Source organism: Gasterosteus aculeatus, chromosome 9, assembly GCF_964276395.1.
Source record: "Gasterosteus aculeatus chromosome 9, fGasAcu3.hap1.1, whole genome shotgun sequence".
Classification (NCBI taxonomy): domain Eukaryota; kingdom Metazoa; phylum Chordata; class Actinopteri; order Perciformes; family Gasterosteidae; genus Gasterosteus; species Gasterosteus aculeatus.
Window position 1 is genome coordinate 2,634,296 of NC_135696.1, and position 19,640 is coordinate 2,653,935.

Sequence of the window (19,640 nt, forward strand, 5' to 3'; positions counted from 1 at the left end):
GTGATAGAGAAGAACCCTGGAGGCTGGTGGTATGTGCAGATTGGAGAGATGGAGGGCTGGGCCCCCTGCTCCTACATCGACAAGCGGAAGAAGCCCAATCTCAGCCGACGGACCAGCACCCTGACCCGGCCCAAAGTCCCGCCCCCAGCTCCTCCTGTCAAAAAACAAGAGTCTGACGAGGCTCCTCCTCCCTCTAACTCTGCCTCTAAAGTCCCAGAGCTGCCGAGCAGGCCTGCGTACGAGGAACCTGAATATGATATTCCTGCAATCGGATGCGACGGTGAATCCGACACGGATTCACGGAAAAATGAGCGTGCCTTCGATGTGAAGATTACCAGCATGGCCAGCAACAAGTACCGCGGCCCCCCTCCTTCCTGCAAGGCCTCTCCTCCTGTCTGCAAGGCCCCTCCTGTCTGCAAGGCGTCCCCCGTGTTTACTCATCGAAGAGCGGCCTTCAGGTCTGCAGAAGAGGTTGCAAAAGAGGAGTGCGTCTATGAGAACGAAGGCTTCAGGCCAAGCAGTGGAGTTGAAAGAACTTCCGTCAAAGGTTCTAGTGAGCCAAATTCTCCAAGGAGCTACCATTCCTCCACCGTTCCACGCAGGCCATCCGGATCCTCCCCTTTAGCTGGTCGTCCCATGAAGGCCATTACACCAGAGGTCAACCGCAGAAGCCAGACTTTAGGCAGACATGTGGATATCCGCTTCAGGTCGCAGAACAACAGCCCCGGCTCTTCATCAGATGAATTGAGCAGAGGCCCCAAGAAAGGCTCCGCCTTCAACCGGGATGTGGAGCAGAGGATTGGTCAGAGCCCCTCCACCAGGCCCAAGCCTTCCGTCAGACCTAAACCGCTCCTGACCAAATCCGAGCCCCAGAGTCCAGAGAGGATGGACATCAACTCTTTGAGACGGCAGCTGAGGCCCACAAGTCAGTTCCGGCCTCACAGCCTCAAAGCCAGCCGCGGGGACGACTCTGAAACGGCCTCTGTCGTCTCATCAGAGGACTCGATGTGTTCACGCAGCACCTCGGATCTCTCTTCCGTCTACTCCAAAGGAAGCCGAGGGGAGTCAGACGTGGAAGGTCCCAACCTCTACCGCTCCCTGGATAACTATAAGAAGGTCCAGGACTCTGAGATCAGCTTTCCAGCCGGGGTGGAGGTCGAGGTCCTGGAGAAGCAGGAGAGCGGTTGGTGGTACATTCGTTGGGCATCCGAGGAGGGCTGGGCTCCTTCGTACTACCTGGAACCTGTCAGACCAGTGGGGGATGCAGGTAGGTTGGACCTGGGTAGACATGCTGGGAGTAAGTCCAACAGCCTGGAGAAAAACGAGCAGCACGTTCTGGCCCTGAACAACATCAACATCAACATCCAGGGTCCGAGCCAGCAGCATCAAGGTGTGAGGAGGGATACCCCGCCAATCCCTTCAAAGCCTCCTGGTGGCTTTTCCAAGCCTTCTGGGACAGTGAATGGAGCAGTGCGGATGAGGAACGGGGTACGTCAGGTGGCGGTGAGGCCTCAGTCGGTGTTTGTAACCACATCTCAGCCCGCCAAGGACTCACACTATATGACAGGGTCTCTGAGGCGGAACGACTCCCTCGGCAGAAGCGATCACTACGGCTCCGGTTCGGCCACTCTTGGCGTCCGCCGCAACGCCTCCTTCAGCACGGTGCGTCCACACGTCGTCGTAGAGAGTAACACGAGGCCCGCCGAGCGCTCCGGCCCGGGCTCCTCGGGGAGCGCGTTCAGCACGGGCAATGACTCCTTGAGCAGAGTTAACCAACGCAATGGCATCCCCGTGTCCACGGTGCGACCCAAGCCCATAGAGAAGGGCCAACTGATCCACAACAACCTGGGCAGGGACGTGTACGTGTCCATCGCCGACTACCGCGGCGACGAGGAGACAATGGGCTTCACCGAGGGCACCTGCCTGGAGGTGCTGGAGAGAAACCCCAACGGGTGGTGGTACTGCCAGGTGCAGGACAGCCTGCTGCCCCGCAAAGGCTGGGTCCCCTCCAACTACCTGGAGCGGAAGAAATAAGCAGCCCCACGTCCCCCCCCCCCCCCCCAGTGTCCCACTTTTTGATGTCTTCAAGGACGCCAGTGGCATCACTCCTCTACAATGTTACCCGCACTCTCATGCAAGCAATATGTCCTTGACAATGTAAACTTATACGCGTATAAAAAGAAAGGAGACTTTTAGTGCTGGTTTACTAAAATGTATACAGTGTAAAGACTTGAGGCAAACTGGAGGAGGACAGTTTCTCTGAGATAGAACATGGTACGAATGGGAGGGGGGGACCTCTGAACGATGTGGAGAAGTTGAGCAGCAACCCGCTGATGCTCATTCCTGCCATCAGTGACGCTGATGGCCGATAAGTGCCTTTTGTAGAGGATCACTTGGTGGACGGCAAAACCGCAAATCAACCAAACCTTTTTGGAGTGCCATAGGTGTGTGAATACCAACGGAAATATTTCCAAAGCATATTAAGAGCGACACTGTTGAGTGCCAACAAGGTGTAGAGTTTTGATCTCGAGGGCTGCAATTGGTCCAACTCAAATTTAAGATAAACAACTGAGAATGAAGTGAGAATGTATTCTTTTTCTAAGCCGCACGTCATCGCGCAAACTAAAACATTGTTTTAAGTTCATTATTCAGTTTCATTTTTCATGTTTTATTGTCGTGTCGTAGAGAATTATTTCTGCTCTCTTGTGACATCTGTTTTCCGCCAACAGCCTAGAACTGAAAGGTTAGAGCTCGGGCCGTCCGACACCAGCCAGCATACACAAGCTGCCCGGCTTTCAGACACTTCCCTCAGGCCCATAGAAACATTTGCTGATATTCATTCCCAGATACAACTAGCGGAAATAACAAATGTCTAAAAATAAACCTGTGAAACCTTAAAATAACACAAAGATCTTTTAGTTTTCTGGAAAATCAAAGAACGACATATATTGTAAGTTTATCTCAAACAAAACCACCACAAACAGTTACAAAGGTTTGCCTTTACTGCCGTGATTTTAGTAATGATTTGATAAATATAATTTTGTACATATTTTCTTTTTTACCAATCTTTGAATAAGTACTGGAAATGTACAATAATTAAATTCCAGGGACATTATTTGCATAGACCATATCCCAAAATGTGATTAAATCAAAGAGAAATGTCATTTCATTGACAATTTTAGTAATTTTGCTATTTATTTATTATAAGGATAAGTAATACAGTGTATTCTACAACATTTGTAAAATAAGTTTGTACCTGGAAGCACGTGATTTATTTCCTCCAAATTACAAATCCAAGTGCATCGTAATATTACAAATTGCTATGCAGTATCGGTTTTGACACAACATGTATTTATTTATATTTTTTACATTTTCCAAATTAGAGTCGGGCATCATATTACATTTGATATAATAAGGACTTTAAGCATTTAAGAGTATCAAGTTCACAACAATTCCCCGAATATGCAGAAGTGAAGTGTGAGAATGTGATATTCTGAGCTCAAATCTAACTTTTAAAATTCAAATGGCTGATGTTCAAGACTGCTGAAATTAATTTTCTGATGAGCGCTGTGAGCTCTAACCAATGATTGCGTTTCTGCTGGACAGTATCACAGTATTAATAGCAGTTATCTATTTTTGTGTGTAATGTGTTACTCTGATCACACAGGGACAATAACGAGGAACGAAGTGGTTCTTTTTTGTGATTTAGTGCACTTTAAACCAGATGTAAAGCAGTAAATACGCAGCATTTTATTTATTCAACACGATATTGTAATTATTCAATTTCAGTGCTGCTCATGCTGCCAAATGCCAAAGTTATACTGATAGAAGTAGAGCCCTCTAGTGGCTGCTTGGAGGTACTTCAGCTGTAGCAGTGGCCCTTCCTTAGTGGAGGAACACACACTGCTGGCCAGTGACCCAAAACTCTACACAATGTGTCCGATTTAGTTTCTTCTATTTTTCAACTTTAAAGCAGCTGAGACGTTTTTTTGTATTGGGCAATAATTTGTATTGTTTATTTTTAGTTAAGAAAAACAAATCTATTTTTTCGTTGATGCTGTGCGCTAAAACTACAAAAGCAGCAAATCACAGGCCCTTCCTTCATCTTTATTGTACTTTACATAATGCCGGATTTTCTATGTATTTATTATGAAATCTTTTGTATTTTATCATGGTTCGACAATCACCTCATTCGTCCAATCAAAATATTATTCTACGTAATTAAGGAGAAATTGGCCCCCAATGTCCAAAACAGCCACCTGTTAGTCACCCAAAAAGGGTTTCATAATTTGGCAAAATGTGAGATTTTTGCATTACGATATATTTCAAATCCAAATCACACGTGGATGAATACGAAGATTACGATCCAGACGAAGGCATTATGTAACTGTGTTAAATCACTGTACATTTCTTTTTGCATATTGCTTGTTCTGATTTGACTGACTTGAGTGTAATAGTACGGGAATGTTCTGTGAAAGGTTTACATTTAGCTGTGCGGCCTCTGTCTGTACTCATGCTTTCACCGTTTGTTTTTTTTTTAACCCAAATTCTGAAATGTAACCGTGAGGAAATGTGCAACACATCAGCAAGGCACTAACATCACACGAGTATGTATTCCCAGTCGTCACAGAATCAGCCCATGTGGAGGGACCTGAAAGCGCTGAGGACTCATCGGACTTGTCTCCTTGTCTCCTTGTCTCCTCACGTCCCAGACTTTGCTAACAGCACGAGGACATGTGCTCCTCCGGACGGCGGCCACGTGGCCGGCATGGCAGAGCCCCTTGTGTACACCCATTACAGCCATCAGGGGTCTTATTCGCTGACGGAGAGTCAAGGGCCCATCATCAGGGGCCTCGGTGGCCCTGCTCTGAGCTGTCACGTTCGTGCCTGAATGGAATTTTGATAGTTTCATAGTGTCCTGTGATTTGTCTTTGGTTAGGGTTTTCTTCTTTTTCTGTTAGCTTTCTGAAGGGTGTCCTCCCCGTACCTTCGCGATGCCTCTAGCGCCCCCCCCCCCCGTCCTCGGTCAAGTCAGATGTTCTCGTCACCAATCACCGCAGACAAAGGTGACGTGCCGAAGGCCACGAGGGTAAACAAGGGAGCGGGGAGCAGAACGCCCTTCAGACCATTTCAGACCAATCCATCAGCTTCCAGGATGTACGCCAAAAAATAGAAAAGCCTTTATTTTTATCTTTGCCTTATCCATGTGTGACAGGTGTACACATCATCGTGCTAACGACCTCCTGTATGTACAGGCCGATAAGGCCTGAGTCGGCAAATCTTTCTGTCAGGAGAGCCCGTTGTTAAAGTCAAAGTCATTCGTTTCAAAACACGCTCTACACGTCGGAAAAGAATTGCTGAAAACTCGTGGAAAGACTGAAGTTGATCGTTTGTCATAGTCATTCATTCCGTCTAACCGGACGAAGAATGATGTAATGCTTTGAACCTCTCCTTAAAAGGAACAGTTGTGAGTTCTGTGAGAGTCGGACGAGGAAACGATGAAGCTTGTTTGTCTGCTGTCACTCTTCAGGATGGGGGACGATCCTCTGGCTGCCTGTTCATGACGCTAAGCAGCCTCGTGGTTTTCCGGCTTAGTGTTCAGACACGAGACGGCTCTCATTCTGCTCCATCCATCTCTCTGCGTAGTCAATGAGTGTGTTCCATAAAAAGGTCCTTTAAGTGAGAGCCTCCTCCGGTGAAAGCGCCACAATGGGGGCGTGGCTTGTGCGGTGGTCATTTATCTCACGCCGGAGGAAAATGGATGAGTTTCTCCACACATTCCCCAGAGAAGCAGCAGAGTGAGCTGCACCCCCCCCCCCTCATAAAGTCTGTCCCCATGAACCCAGAGCTGACGCTGCCGCCGGCGTCTTCCTCCTGTCTGCGCTCCTCGTCCTTCCTCCTCGTCCTTCCTCCTCGCTCCTTCCTCGACACAGACGAGACGTCTATTCCCGCGGAAAAAGATTGCGATGTGGAGGTGTGGAGGAGGCCCGTGTGTGTCCACCAGGGGAGCTGGAAGGCCTGTGGGTGCCCTCAGGAGAGCATCATCTGGGGTCAAGGAGGGGATTGGGGAGCGTAGGATGCAAGGAGACAGGAGATGTATCAGGTGGGGGAATCTAGGAGACAAGGGGAGAGGAGCAGAGAGGCTGGGGGGGCGTTTTTATCCAACCACTAGAACAAAGCAGCAGCCTAACCAGCGCCCGAGCCCGAGCCCGGATCCAAACGCCGGTTTAATTGATGCTTGAGCAAGTGAGTTCACGCTACAGCCTCCCTCCTCCTATGGAAGAACTTTTAAAAAACGATCTCAAGTCTTTTGCTGCTATCGTCTTCAGATCCTCTGCCGGGGGGGGGGGGGGACGCTTGTGCTCGCTGTACGGTTGTTGTTATTTTGGAATAAGACAAAAAGCAGGCTTTGTTGAGTCACATGCCCCCGTTTTTCTGTCTTATTCCTCACAGTTGTTTTTGTTGCTGAGGGAAACGGTTGAATGGATTTGAAGCGCTCGCTCAAATCTAATGAGACAAGCTGTCTTTCATAGTAAAAAGAAAGGAAAAGGTCTCGCCAAGGCTGCGGTAGAGACGAGGACGGGGTGGGTTTGATAAGCAGGTGTGAGTACGTGTTGGGGAGGCGGGCGGAGGTATATAGGGAGATGATGTTGTATGTGTTTTAATGAACCTGAAGATGGCGTTTGAGTGAAGAAAGGAAAGCGTGAGCGAAGCTGCGGGGCCCCCGCCGAGGACTGCTGGTCCCGCTTCGGAGAGCCTCGTTTGGAGGCGCTGGCGGGGGACCAGCGGGAGCGGCAGAGGAAGCCGCCTGTCGATGAACGAGGCTCGCAGCCGCGCCTGCGTGCCGCCGCTTCTTGTTCCGGGGGGGGGGGGCCGGGTGCCAAAAACAAAGGAACTGTGGAAAGCTGATCCGTCACAGACACACACACACATAACAGGCAGAGGCCTGGAGGTAGACCAAAGGAGCTGCTGATCTGTTATGTTCTTTGTTTTATTACTGTCGTCGTTATGTAGATGTTTGACCCTCAAAAGGGACGCCGCGAGGAGAGGCTCCATCGCCCCACGGGGCGTTAACGCGGGGGCCGTTCCTTCCTGCACACGGGGCATTTCTTTACCCAACGCTTCGTCTTGCTACCTTTCTTTTGTATCTTGTACATGTTTACATTGTATCTCCCATCGCCCAAAAGAGAAACCGTATTAAATGTATTATCTCTGTTTTAGAACGACTCCTTTGCGTTTGTCTCACACTTGGGTTCGCGTGTGCCGCTGCGGATTAAAGAGCAGCCAGCCGGCTCTCCGCTCGCCATGAGCGATGGCGTGTGGAAGGAATGCTACAGATTGAGACGTTTGTCTTTATTCGCCTTCTTGCGCCGGCTGGATTAAGTAAGTTTAAATGTGGACGCTGGTTATGTATACACAGACATGAGCGATACATGAGGACAAACGAGCTCTCTGCCTCCTGGTTCCCTACTAAAGACCACAGACGAGGACTTTTGTCCCCCCCGCTGTGTCCAAACGTGTGTGGAGAGATTCATAATTTATGTCCATACATGCTTACGCTGCGTTTACTAAACAAAGCACCTCTGAAAGCAAAAAGCTACAAGATGCTAGCCGTTACACAATAGCGTCATACTTTGATGCTGTTCATAAACTGAAATATAATAATCTACATGTCAGCAAGTAGGGGTTGTGTCTCTGTCCTCATTAGCTCTCTTTGCTTTCCCACAGATATGTCTCCCTCTCTCTCTGCTGTGTCCCCTAGCTTGCTGTTAGCGCTAACATGCTAACAGGCTCTAAAGAAGTGTGAAGGTGCAGCCTGCCGATGTTTTCCTGCCGTTTTGATACTGTGTGATACACATTTACCTCTTAATTGGTGTGAAATATTGATTAGTGTAGCTTCTATCAGTTGTACTTTGTAAATATTGAAATGTTATAAATAAATATAAATTAAATGTGAGCGGTCACCCAGCAGTGAAGACAAACAAACGAAGTTGTCTCAAGCCATCAGATAGCTTTCATCAGACGTGAGGACAGATCCCACGGCAACTGCTGTTTCAGTGGGATGGACACTGAAAGACAAAGATGGTCGTATCTGTCCACCGAGGAAGACCTTAAGATGCTTGCTCAATGGGCTTTTAATTCATATTTTCTGTCCAACAGGTATTTACATTTTATCCCAAGTAATATTTGTTTTTTATTGAACCCTCCATACCGGCGTCTGTCCACTGGAGGGCAGTGTGGAACCTTCTAGCTCAGAGGAGCGGATCTCCGTACGAATAGACCTGCACGCTACACAGTCAATATGCACCTTGATATTAAGTCTCCAAATGATTAACTATTAAGATTGGCCTTTTCATACGGTGTAACTACTTGGTTGAGAACATCGAAGGAGGACGACCGAGTTTAACTGTGAACATTGTTGGATACACAAGTCTGGATTATGGTTTCCTGAAATTATTACTCATTGTATTCACGTCCATTAGCTTCTTCTTAGATATGTACATGTCCGTTAGGGATAAATGTCTGACATCTGGTCGAGGTGCTTGATAGATTTATTGTGCGGTCCTTTTGGTACAGTTTAAGGTGCAGGTATTTCCACTGATCTCCTAATCCCCACCATTACCCGTGAAGCCCCCCGGCAGCTGAGCTGGGACTGGGACAGAGGCCACAGCACTTTGTGTCTCACGCCCTCCAGAACGTCTTCTACATGTGAAATATCTGAGCTTGTGCAGACACACTAAGTGGCGGTTAGCTAGCATGGTGTGATGACAACTCGAATGTCACCCAGTTGTAGAAAGGATCCACGATACATGTATCTGTGTGGCTGCGTCAGACAAACACCACTTCAACACAGCTCAAACACATCTGGAAAGTTTATTCAATACAATCATCCGACGCTCACTGACAGACACGTGATGTTTCATGAGAAAAACAAGATTTGAGTTTGTAAAGTACTTCAGCTGCTGAGTCTATACATGTTTGTGTGTGTATATATATATTATATATATATATATATATATATATATATATATATATATATATATATATATATATATATATATATATATATACATACATACATACATACATGGTTCCAGTCTACAGCGGTCCACTCGGAGGCTCTACTGTTGGTCCCCATGGTAACGCAGGCATTACAAAAAGTACTAAGCTCCACAGAGCACCGCTAAAGAAAGCAAACACACAGGAAAAGCACGATCCAAGGAGTTAGTCCACACAACAGTGATGGACAAATAAATAATACAGGGTCAGGATCGGTGACACTCAAAGAGCCTGTGGAGGATTGGAGATGCAAACAAATGATATAAAATACAAATAGCTTCAGTAAACGCTATGTAAGGGTTGTTTGCTGATGACATTTTTCAGTCCGGCTTTTGGCTGGGTGTGTATTTAGCAATTCATGTGGTCCAAAAACACATCTTTAAACAGGTCAAACTGAAAATTGGGTTTTGCACCAAAGGATTTACATGCATGAGATGTAAAGACAAACAAAAATAATCAAATATCAATTTGGAGTGTCAAAATAATACAGACGTAGTTGAGTCGAAACATGAAGAAGATTACAATCAGTAGCTTTATAAAGTGAAATTTATCATTCAGATAGCTTCCAGACTCAATAATGAGAGATCTACTTACAGAACGAGGAAGACGGCTCCCTGACACGGGCTAACACACGAGAAGATCAATTACAGAAAAGAGCTCGCGGAATCTAAGGATTGTAATTAAACCAAGAGTTTATATCATGCACCAAAAGCAACGAGGTTCTGATTGTATACTGCAATATTACTTACTGCCGCAAGGTACAAGAAACTATACTCCCACTACTAAAGAACAAGGATGGACGACAGAAAAACAAATCTCAGAACCATGATTATCACTAAGAGAAAAACTGAACTTTTTTTCTTTGTTTTTTTGTTTCAAATCAAGCAAGCTGATGAAAACCATTAATCTCTCTAAACACACAAGTTGACATTCAAATGTGAATCCGCACTTCAAGCAGTAGCGTATCAAAGTGTAGTGTGGGAGGAGGGGATCTGGGAAACATCTCGGTCAGCATTGGCCCACAGAGGACAGCTGGCCAATAGCGTAGCAGCAAAGTTTGAGCCCCGGGCGTTTACCTGCAGAGTGCAGGAGGGTGTCATCAAAGAAGACGAACGGTCTGTCAGCTCGGGCCGTCCTCTAATGAGCAAAGGCTTACTGCTGAGCTGCTGTCTCTGGGGGGGGGGGGGGACATATGAAGACATTTTGTAGTGGTATTACAGCATCAGAACCATGCCGATTCAAAACATGGACCGCTTCATGCTGCTGGTGAAAGGCTTGTCACAAAGCTTTAGAAAACAGTTCTGTTCAATATTGGAAATGTTGAGAATTTATGTTACAAAAATAGATTTTCTCGGATGGGGGAATCTTTTTGTGTCACACAACAGGATTATTTGGTAACGCGTCAACGGCTTTTGTAAAACGTCAGAAACCACATGAACCTCCTCTGGTTTAAGGCAGGAGGCTGGGCGACATCTGTGGTGGCTTCTGACGCCATGGCAACGATCCTTTGACTCCGCGTTGTCATGGGAACTATTTCAGAGCAGCTGTCGATTCGTCATGAGCGCTCACAGTGTGTCAGGCATGACATGGCTGATGTTTGGGCGGACGGTAAAAAGATTGTGGGCCCTGAGGAGAATCCAAAACCACTTCCTGTTTCCTGCTACAGCTTCCGAGCCGCTGAATCTATTGGACGCAGGTTTGTAGATTGTTTGTTTGAACCCGAAGAACGTCTTTAACCTCGGTGTCTTTTAACGGGGCCTTTCTGAGAGGACAGTGCTGATTTCAGTGCAACGTAGCACACGGCAGAGCAAGCTGCTAGCTAGCGCGACGACATAGCTACCACCAACATTTGCAATAGAACTACCAAAGAGGTACATTAGATTATACGAGTACAAGAGGTGTTACAATCCTACTTAGTATACTCCGCTCTGCCTTCCACCTGTACGCACATCACTCACTTCTAATCACTACGACTCCAACAGAGATCCATGACTTCATGGCGGAGTGCTCAGTAACACACAGACACAAGTTGTGAGGTACTGAGGGGAAAAGGTGTCAGAGCTTCTTCAGTCGTCCTCGGAGAGAACGACTATCAACACATTCAGCCCCAAAGTGACTTGTTTGCTTTGGTGCAAATTGGGGTGACGGTCCTCATAACTTACAACATTGCTTCACAAATGACATTTTTTGGAGGGGGGGGGGGGGATTGTCTCAGTTGTTACAGAGAGTTGTCTCTCTGTAACATTCTCCAAAGATCCCGGCAGAGAGCAAACCCTTGTGGTTAGAAGAAAGCTTATTTGGGGGCACCTCTGACTTCTCCATGTGCCGCCTCTGCAGGGACAAAAGAGCTTTCCGGCCAAACGGTACAAACACTATGAAAAAGGTCAAAAAAACGATTCCGTGAATTTATCAAATGAAAGTACCAGAGTTCCTATTCCCTGAACTTATTCCCCTGATTTTGCTGCTCTGAGGGAGGCCGTCCGTCCGTCTGTCTGTCCCCTCTACGTGCTGCGGTAAGTCTTGATGATGTCTTTGATCTGCCTTCTGCAGATGGGACAGCAGGCGTTGGACATCTTCTTGAGTTTGAGGCCACAGGTGTAGCACAGACACATGTGTCCACAGGCGTAGATGACCGTGTCCACGGTGTTCTCGTAACAGATGGAGCACTCGTCAGAACAAGGTCTTCCCGATGGAAACGTCGGGGACTTGGGTAGGCTGACGGGGGAATTTGGGGTTGCTTCTGTGGAGAAGATAAAATGATATATTTTTATCTCAGCCACAGAAAGACAATATTCAATTTATGTTGTATAGCCAAAAATCACAAACTACACATTTGTCGGTAAGGACTTTACAGTCTGTACACATGCAACATCATCTGTCCCCGAAACCCTGTCGTTGGCACAGAAAACCCCCCAATAATGTGTTATATCTGTCTTGCTCAGAGAGAACACAGAAGAAAAAAAAGTTGTAACTGTTGGTTACTTGCTGGCTGTTTTCACCGATTGTAGAAACAATCTCTTTTCATCGTAGAAATTTCCAGCATAACTTTTGTTGGTTTTACTTAAGCAACAGAGGACTGGGAATAGGTTTAGGAAAAGATTGTGGTTGTGGTTCAAACAAAATCACTTTTTGTTAGTAACAACTGAACTACAGTAAAATAAGTCATCGTCTCCATGGCGACAGCTTTGCCTCCCACACGGATCTCCCTCTCTGTACACAGTGTCTCATACTGATGCTGATGCCCTCACATTGGAACTAGTTCAGACTTATTGGATCAACGTCGGGTTGAGAGAAATAACTAGCTCCTTTTTAAAAACACAGCATGTGCTGCATTTCATACATCTTTAAAATATAGTTTTAAAAATATGCTTTTACAAGCTTACACAGGCTTCTCAACTACATGCAAGTTATATTATATAATATGCTTTTTATGCTTTTGCCAAAACGAGTAATGCTTAAATTGTCATGAAAACATTCTGGGAATTTTCCACCTCTTTGCAAACCCATAAGTCACTTTATAGAATTAATAAACATTAAACATAAATATTTCTTTCTTCTTCTTCCATCTTGAATGGAGTAAACAGACCATTTTAGGACACAAGCGGCACCACTTACTGAGTTTATTTAAATGTAATAGTGAAGGCTAGTAGTATTATCTTTTAGATATAAAAAAACACCCAACTTATTGAATGAAGTGAAATTAAATGGCAACTTCTCCTCTAAATGAACCATGTTCACAACATTTTTATTAGGTTTATTGTTCCCATCTACTGCAGGATCTGCTCACTGTCCCATAACCCCTAGTGGGGTGATTGATGCTGGGCCTCATATCCGGGAGTACCTACCCTCTGCTGAGGCGCAGTACGCGGCGGAGCACAGGCCTCCATTCAGCACCGGATCGGAGCTGCCACTGCCCAGGGCGCTGGGGGTGTGGGGGGAGGACGAGGGCGAGCTGGGTTTTGACGAGGTCCGCGGATCCCCGAGGTGAGTGGAACCTAGTGGGAGCAGATCAAAGAAGGGATTAGAGGTTTGATCTTACCGGGACTCTAATTAGTTCAGGAACCAGATGCCATAAATCTATAGTGTCTCAAAGTGACACTACTGGGAACTGAGAGAATATTGTAATTGTAAAAGAATAGGATCCCAATGCAGGATGACATTGTGACAGGACGAACAAATAGTTCAGAGAAGGAGATGAGGTCTTAGAGAGGTGCCGAACCCTGTGGGCCTAATAAGAACAAATCTGAATGCTCTCTAAGCAGGTTGATCGTGACTTCCTTTAAATAAAGTGGCTCAAGACGTTACAGGCCAGGTGTTCTCATAGACACACACACACTGTGTCAGTGAAGCAGAGCACCACGGACTGTTTTTCCTTATCCAGGAGTTCCATTTAAGGTCACGTGAGAATAGAGGGAGCACTCTAATCTGTGAGAGTAGCCACATATTCATCGCTGAGTGTTTTAGAGGAGTCCTCCATTGGTTCCACATTCTACACGACGCACGGTCGGGGAGACAAAAGGGAATTCGTTTAGACTACATGTTGAAATGAAAGAGAGGTCAGGCTATTAGACGTGGCCAGAGGAAACGAAAGATGAACACGTGAGTCTGAAGCCGCACTAATCAATTCTTCCATACTAGGAATGGATGAGTTGACTACGTGCAGCGTTAAGGGGGTTGTAAACTCAACTGATTTCTCTCTGGCAGTTAGTGAATGAAGACCACAGAGCTGCAAGTGGATTAAAAAGGGACTACAGATAGTAGATTGTGAGTTCATCTGTCATATGGTTAAAAAAATGAATACAGCTTTAAAATGACCAATTTGACCGAAAGGACAGTATTGCGCAAAGAGAAGCAGACACCAGTCTTTTGAGGACAGCACCTACTGACACTCATCTTGTAGGATGCTCTGACATCTGTCGCTCTGCCAGCGACACCAAAACACACAACACATTTAGATGCAAATGAGCTGTCTGGCAGAGCGAGCATGTTATCGCCAGCTAAGAATTCCCATCAAATGCTTTGCTGCGTCTCGCCGTAGCTGCAGATTACTTTAATTACCTTTACCGAAGCTGGCTGTCAAAAATAGCACACTAACTGATTCAGACGTCAGCTGCTGTGCTCTCATGAGATATTGAACCATCCTATTTCAGGAACTGCTTTGTCTCAAAAAAAGCGCGGCTCCACTGGGATGAATCTTAAGGAGATGCACTGACCAGTAACATCACGCTGAACGTCCCAGCAGACCTCTCTGCACCAGCAGTGTGATCAATACTACTGATGCCCGGGCCAGGAGCCGCTTCCCAACACGGGGCCAAACAATAACGATTCCTTGGACTTAAGAGCAAAGCAATCATGTTGTGTTATAATTGATGTCTGTGAAGCAGTAGTGTTTTTGTCACAGTTGGCATGTCATCGACTCGCTTATATATCAGCAGCTGTTTGGTGTGGCGGCATGTGGATCGGGGGTTGCCCCGCTGATCCCGGCAGCTCAAAGTGTGTATGATCGTGTGTAACGTGATGTAACAGGTCATCTGCTATGCTCTGCTCTACCCACAGTCTATGAATAGATAAAAGATAAGCCACAAGTGTGAGCACAGGGGACACCATTGCTGGACACAAGAAAACCCTCAAGCTATTTCAATCAGCAACTGCTTTCCTTCCCCTCTAATAAAGACCACTACCGGTGGCAGGAGGTCTTCAAATAAGTATATTGGTTACAGGAATAAGTTGTGTGGGTTAAATTGGGTATGTTCGTTAAACTCTACACAGAACATGTGTGCGGTCCCGTGTGTGAAAAAGTCCTGTGTTTTTAGTAGGGCTGCAACTAACGATTATTTTGAGTAGATTAATCGGTCGATTATTTTTTTGATTAATCGGATAAAAAAACGATGTAATTAAAAACCTTTATTCTAAAAGAGAACTGAAAATTCACAGTTGCAAAAAGCTGAGCCAGGATCTGTGCGGCCCAGCAGTGATTCCGACACTACATCAAACCGACCTCAACAGCTGCCCGTCTGAGGCCACATCTCTGCTGCGAACTACCTCAGCCATGCTTCCATTTTTAGCATCTATGGGAGGCATGCAGATGATGTGGGTGGCGATGGAGGGCTGGGGGCTTAGTATGCCTTTGTGTGTTGAACGACCACGGTGTTCAGGTTTCTGTGAGCAACAGATTTGGCTCACTTTTTACAATACGAACCGAAGGGAGGGTAATGGTTAAATGTGTGGACTTCACATGCTAGCATGACACTAACATGGCGCTAGCTAGCATTGCACTAGTGATTAAAAGGACCCAACTGCTGACAAGTGGCTAAAACGGCCAAAGAAAAATGGGTCACGTCTTTAGTTTGCTCGCTAGCCTTCACTTGCCCTCTTGGCCGTTTCATGTACAGGCACCTGCGGGCAGGCTAGGCCACACTCTTAAAATTTCTGCGGAATTTTCTAGTTTGATAGATTATACTGAATTGCCTGGGAGGGTGACAAAAATAATAAAAGAAAGATTGCCTTTTGTCATGTTGGATTCAAGATTAGATATTTAACTGCAAAGTAGTAATGTGTCTTTGATACCTTAATTGTTTTGCATTAAATCAATCTGGCCTGTTTGCAGAAATTGATTCGATTGCCATAACTACGTTTTCCACCAGCCCCCACTGCTGGAATACCCTGTTTGTGATTTTTTTCCCCAGGCGATTCTGGATATTTTCATTCTTTTTTCTGTGTGCCATCTTCATTGATTTCTTAACCAGTAACATCTATACTGATATATCCCATCAGAACACACTCATAGGTGCCTCTTTTATCAGCAACATTTTCCCATTTTCATCATTTTTTGAGCACGGGCCTAAAAAATGTCCTGGTTTTTGAGAAGCAGCTATTGTTCTCAGTTATGGGACAAACGTGGCTCAGCTGTGTTGCATGTGTTCCGATCGGATGAGAGGACAGCAGCTCTGATCATAGCTCTTTAAGGTCAGGGCTTAACCCTGCTGCACAAGATGTTAATGGTCTCCTCTATCCGCAGTGGAGATGTTATCCCCAGAGATAAAAGAGCTGTTTTGGATGGAGGACACGGTTGTATATCTCTGAGCTGTTCAGTCTGTGTTTGCTTCCATATCCATGTATAATTGCTTATTTGCATATATCAAAAAAGGTAGGGTGCCCGGAAAAATGAGAACATGTCTGACATTTAAAACTGCATGGATTGAGTCACTAAAATTGTCAGCGTGTGTTGTAGTGTATATGTATGCAATGGGAGGACGATTAAAACTCACTAGCAGAGCTATATAGTTGACCTGGACAACCCTGTCTTATCCCACTCTGTACAGGGATTGGCCAATTCAGCCCGCCCCCAAACACTGTCCACCATTGTACAATAGACCAACCCGAGCCATAAAACCATTAAAACCAAATGCCCTAAGTGCAGAGAACAAACAGGAGTGACCCCCCCCCCCCCCCCCCGTCAAATGCTTTCTCCTGGTCTAGTGACAAAACACCAAAGTAGACATTTGTTTCCTGCATATGTCCAAATTGTCTCTCGTAAGGAAAATGTTATCCACAATAGCCCTGTCCACAATATAATTGGTCTGAATGTACAATCAGTACCAGAATGCCCTTCAGTATGTTTAATAAGGCTCTGGAAAGCACCTTGTAATCAGTCCAAAGCAGCGCTACAGGCCTCCTGTTTCTGGGCAGCGCCAGGTCTCATCTACGGCAGCAGACAGAGCACCGCTCGCTGATAGAAGACCGATTCTCCTGTTCTCAATACTCCAAAAACACCACATTTATGTTTTATTTAAAGAGAGCCGCTACCCCTGCACTTACATTAGCAACCATAGGCCTCAGTCCACCCTGTCCAATGGAACAGTGTCTGACAACACGTCCACCTTTTTGTGGGTATATACACTTCCATTACCACAGCCCTTTTTTACCGTCTCACCCGCCGTTCATGTCTCTCAGTTTGACGTATTTATTAAATAGAGATGCTGATCTCAACAGCAACGGCATTTTCTCTAACTGAGCCGGTCGCACGAGCCGGTTTGCCTGCAATACCGCTGTCCGCCACCGCAGACCTCTGGGCTTCGGGCCCATCGGTCTTGAGACAGGCCCGCCAAGCTGACAGGCGATGTTTGTGACCCACATTCAAAAGCACCTGAGCGGTCCCAAGCTGGCGGACACCATGTCGGAGCTTCTCCCGTGCTTCACTCTGAAGGACACCTCCAGGGTCCAGTTGGTGAGTCCAGGAACGTGAACACCTGCCGCCTTAGAGTGTCCCTCAGTTTGGGATTTTTACATCGCAAATTTACTGTTGTTGTCCAAACCCCAGACCTGGTTATTAACAGCAGTAAACCGACATGGTGATCCGCCTGGCGGGAGCTGACAGTGGGGACACCTTCACAAATGCATCCCTAATAAACAAATAGCTGATAGACAAAAGGCTCCTCCCTCAAGAACTACTGCTTTGTTCATTCTCGATGGAGAGCTTATCGTGTCCTTCCTGCTCACCGACAGCCAACAAAACCTCCTTCACGGTAACACTACGATCCGGAGGGACAATGCTCACTACTGATTATGATTCCTTCACGCTTTGTACAAGTAAGAGGCCTCGGTGAGGACTGCTTTATCTGGCCATCATGAAAGCAGAAGCCCACTGGGGGAGCCGAGCTGTCAAGTTCAACACCCTTCACTCCCATTAAAAAGGCATGGCTGTCATTCAGCTTCACAGAAAGTGATATTGCTCTCCGTTTAACAAAAAGCAATAGATCCAGAGCTGCAAAAGACTCTATTTCAAAGCAGCTGGAAAGTAAAGATTAATATCCCCTCAGTGGGAATTATTAGATGTGCTCTGATAAGGAGACAAGTGTCATTGTTCTTCTTTTCCTGTGTTGTTGTGTTACTGAGGCTCTGTACACTGAGAAGACCGGCGGTCGGTTATTCCAAAACAGGAAAATGTAATTTAAGAGTAAAGCAGAAGAGCTGAGATTAACAGAGTGTGTAGGCTTGTTGCAAAGTAAAGCATGGTACGGTTTGCTTATGAAAGACAAGATGAAACACAACTGAATTGATGATTGGGGAAACCAACCTGCTAACTATGTCACCGATTGATCAGCTGATGAGCGGATTTCACCACAACAACCCAAAACAAAGCAACTGGAATCAATAAAATGGATAAGGATCAAGTAGACACAAACACACTCCTCATCAGCGGGTGAAAGGAGCACAGCTCTCGTGAACACAGAGAATTAGCTTGCTCATACATGCAAAGAGCCGGGTTCTAAATAATGGATGCTCAGGATTCAGCCTCATCTCAGGGTCAACCAAGGTTTAGCGACCGGTGGCGGGGGGCAGCCATTGGCCGGGACACGGACAGGAGGCTCGGGAGTAGGCGGCAATCGGGACGCCAACAGGAGTTGTGGAGCCGGCCAGGCGCGTTCCCCAGAACTGTTCCGAGGTTCTTGGAGTTCTTGGAGGAGACGGAAAGTCAGTGGAGCGCTTCGTGGCCCTCCTCAAAACCGGTTCAATGATCTCGCTGGCCGGGTCTCAAAAAGGAACCTTCTGAATCCCTTTTGCGGTTCGTACTGTGAGGATTCGGTACAGGCTAAAAATGTCTTTTACCACTCTAGAACCAGGAGATGTTCTAGGCCTCTGCTCAAAAACTGCATTCCCAAGATAAAAAAAATCTGTGTGATCACAATTTGGGGGGTGAGTGGCAAACGGACCACGTAAAGCACCGCTATGCTAAGCTAGCTGGAAGAGTTGCTAGTTCAACATGTTCCACCTGGTGGATTTCTGCCAGGATGATCAAATGTGTGTGTTTAAAATAGCATTAACAATTAAATTACCAATTAAAGTGTCTAAAATACACGTTGTGAAAAGTGATCACACTTGTACAGAGCGCTCAACTTTTCAAAAAACCTTGGAGTGACATTTTGTCGGGGGTGACCATACGGCCGGGTGGCGCGAACGCTAAAAATATATATGTATATATATATATTTCAAAATATGCGATTAATTAGTTCATTTTAGAGCTTTGATTTATCAGATCACAGCACAATACGTATGTTGTTTGTGTTGTAACATTCTCTCTGCATAGGACGATTTGGATAAATGGATAAAAGGACACATTTTCAGAGATTATTTTAGTACAGATAGTTTAGACGAGGAAGTTGCCGGCTCATGTTAGTGTTGTTTGGCCGGAAGCAGCGGAACACTTTTTAATGGCAAACTTCTAAGGGACATTTTACCACTATTGTTTATCAAAAACGATTTCTCTTGTTGATGTTCTTTGGCTGTGGTTTGCTGAGGGTTTTCCCAGAGAGGGCTGAGCTTCATATCTATTGGATCTGCAGGCCGTAGAAATCTCATTTGTGTCTTTAGCAGCTAAGTAGCGCTTAGCTGCGAATGTTTCGGCCGGCTACGTTGTCCAACATAGAATTGTTGGGTGTTTTGCGGTTGAGTTGGAGCTTGTAAATACTGTATACTGTGTATACATATACTTGGAACCCTGGTTCTGCGGTTTAATTTGATGTGCAATTATATTATATAATATTCTTTCTTAATTAGTTGCTGTTAACGTTGAACATTCC

General features: G+C 45.9%; 2 protein-coding genes across 6 annotated transcripts in view; one reads left to right on the forward strand and one right to left on the reverse strand.

Annotated features, from left to right (window-relative positions):
- sh3pxd2aa (SH3 and PX domains 2Aa) overlaps positions 1 to 7,220 on the forward strand; it is a 59,529-nt gene extending 52,309 nt beyond the window's left edge. For 3 of the 5 annotated variants that reach the window (XM_040186811.2, XM_078080130.1, XM_078080133.1), the window contains one exon: positions 1 to 7,220. In XM_040186811.2, coding sequence (XP_040042745.2) covers positions 1 to 2,034 — 2,034 coding nt within the window. In that variant the 3' untranslated portion in view covers positions 2,035 to 7,220. The other 2 variants (XM_078080131.1, XM_078080132.1) reach the window with 1 other exon arrangement.
- Positions 7,221 to 10,233: 3,013 nt separating this feature from the next.
- The window catches only part of neurl1aa (neuralized E3 ubiquitin protein ligase 1Aa), a 30,318-nt gene continuing 20,911 nt past the window's right edge, over positions 10,234 to 19,640 (reverse strand). Inside the window, exons 5-6 of the mRNA XM_040186814.2 lie at positions 12,906 to 13,055; positions 10,234 to 11,800 (exon numbers count right to left, since the gene is read on the reverse strand). Coding sequence (XP_040042748.2) covers positions 11,562 to 11,800; positions 12,906 to 13,055 — 389 coding nt within the window. The 3' untranslated portion in view covers positions 10,234 to 11,561. The remainder of the gene's footprint in view (positions 11,801 to 12,905; positions 13,056 to 19,640) is intronic.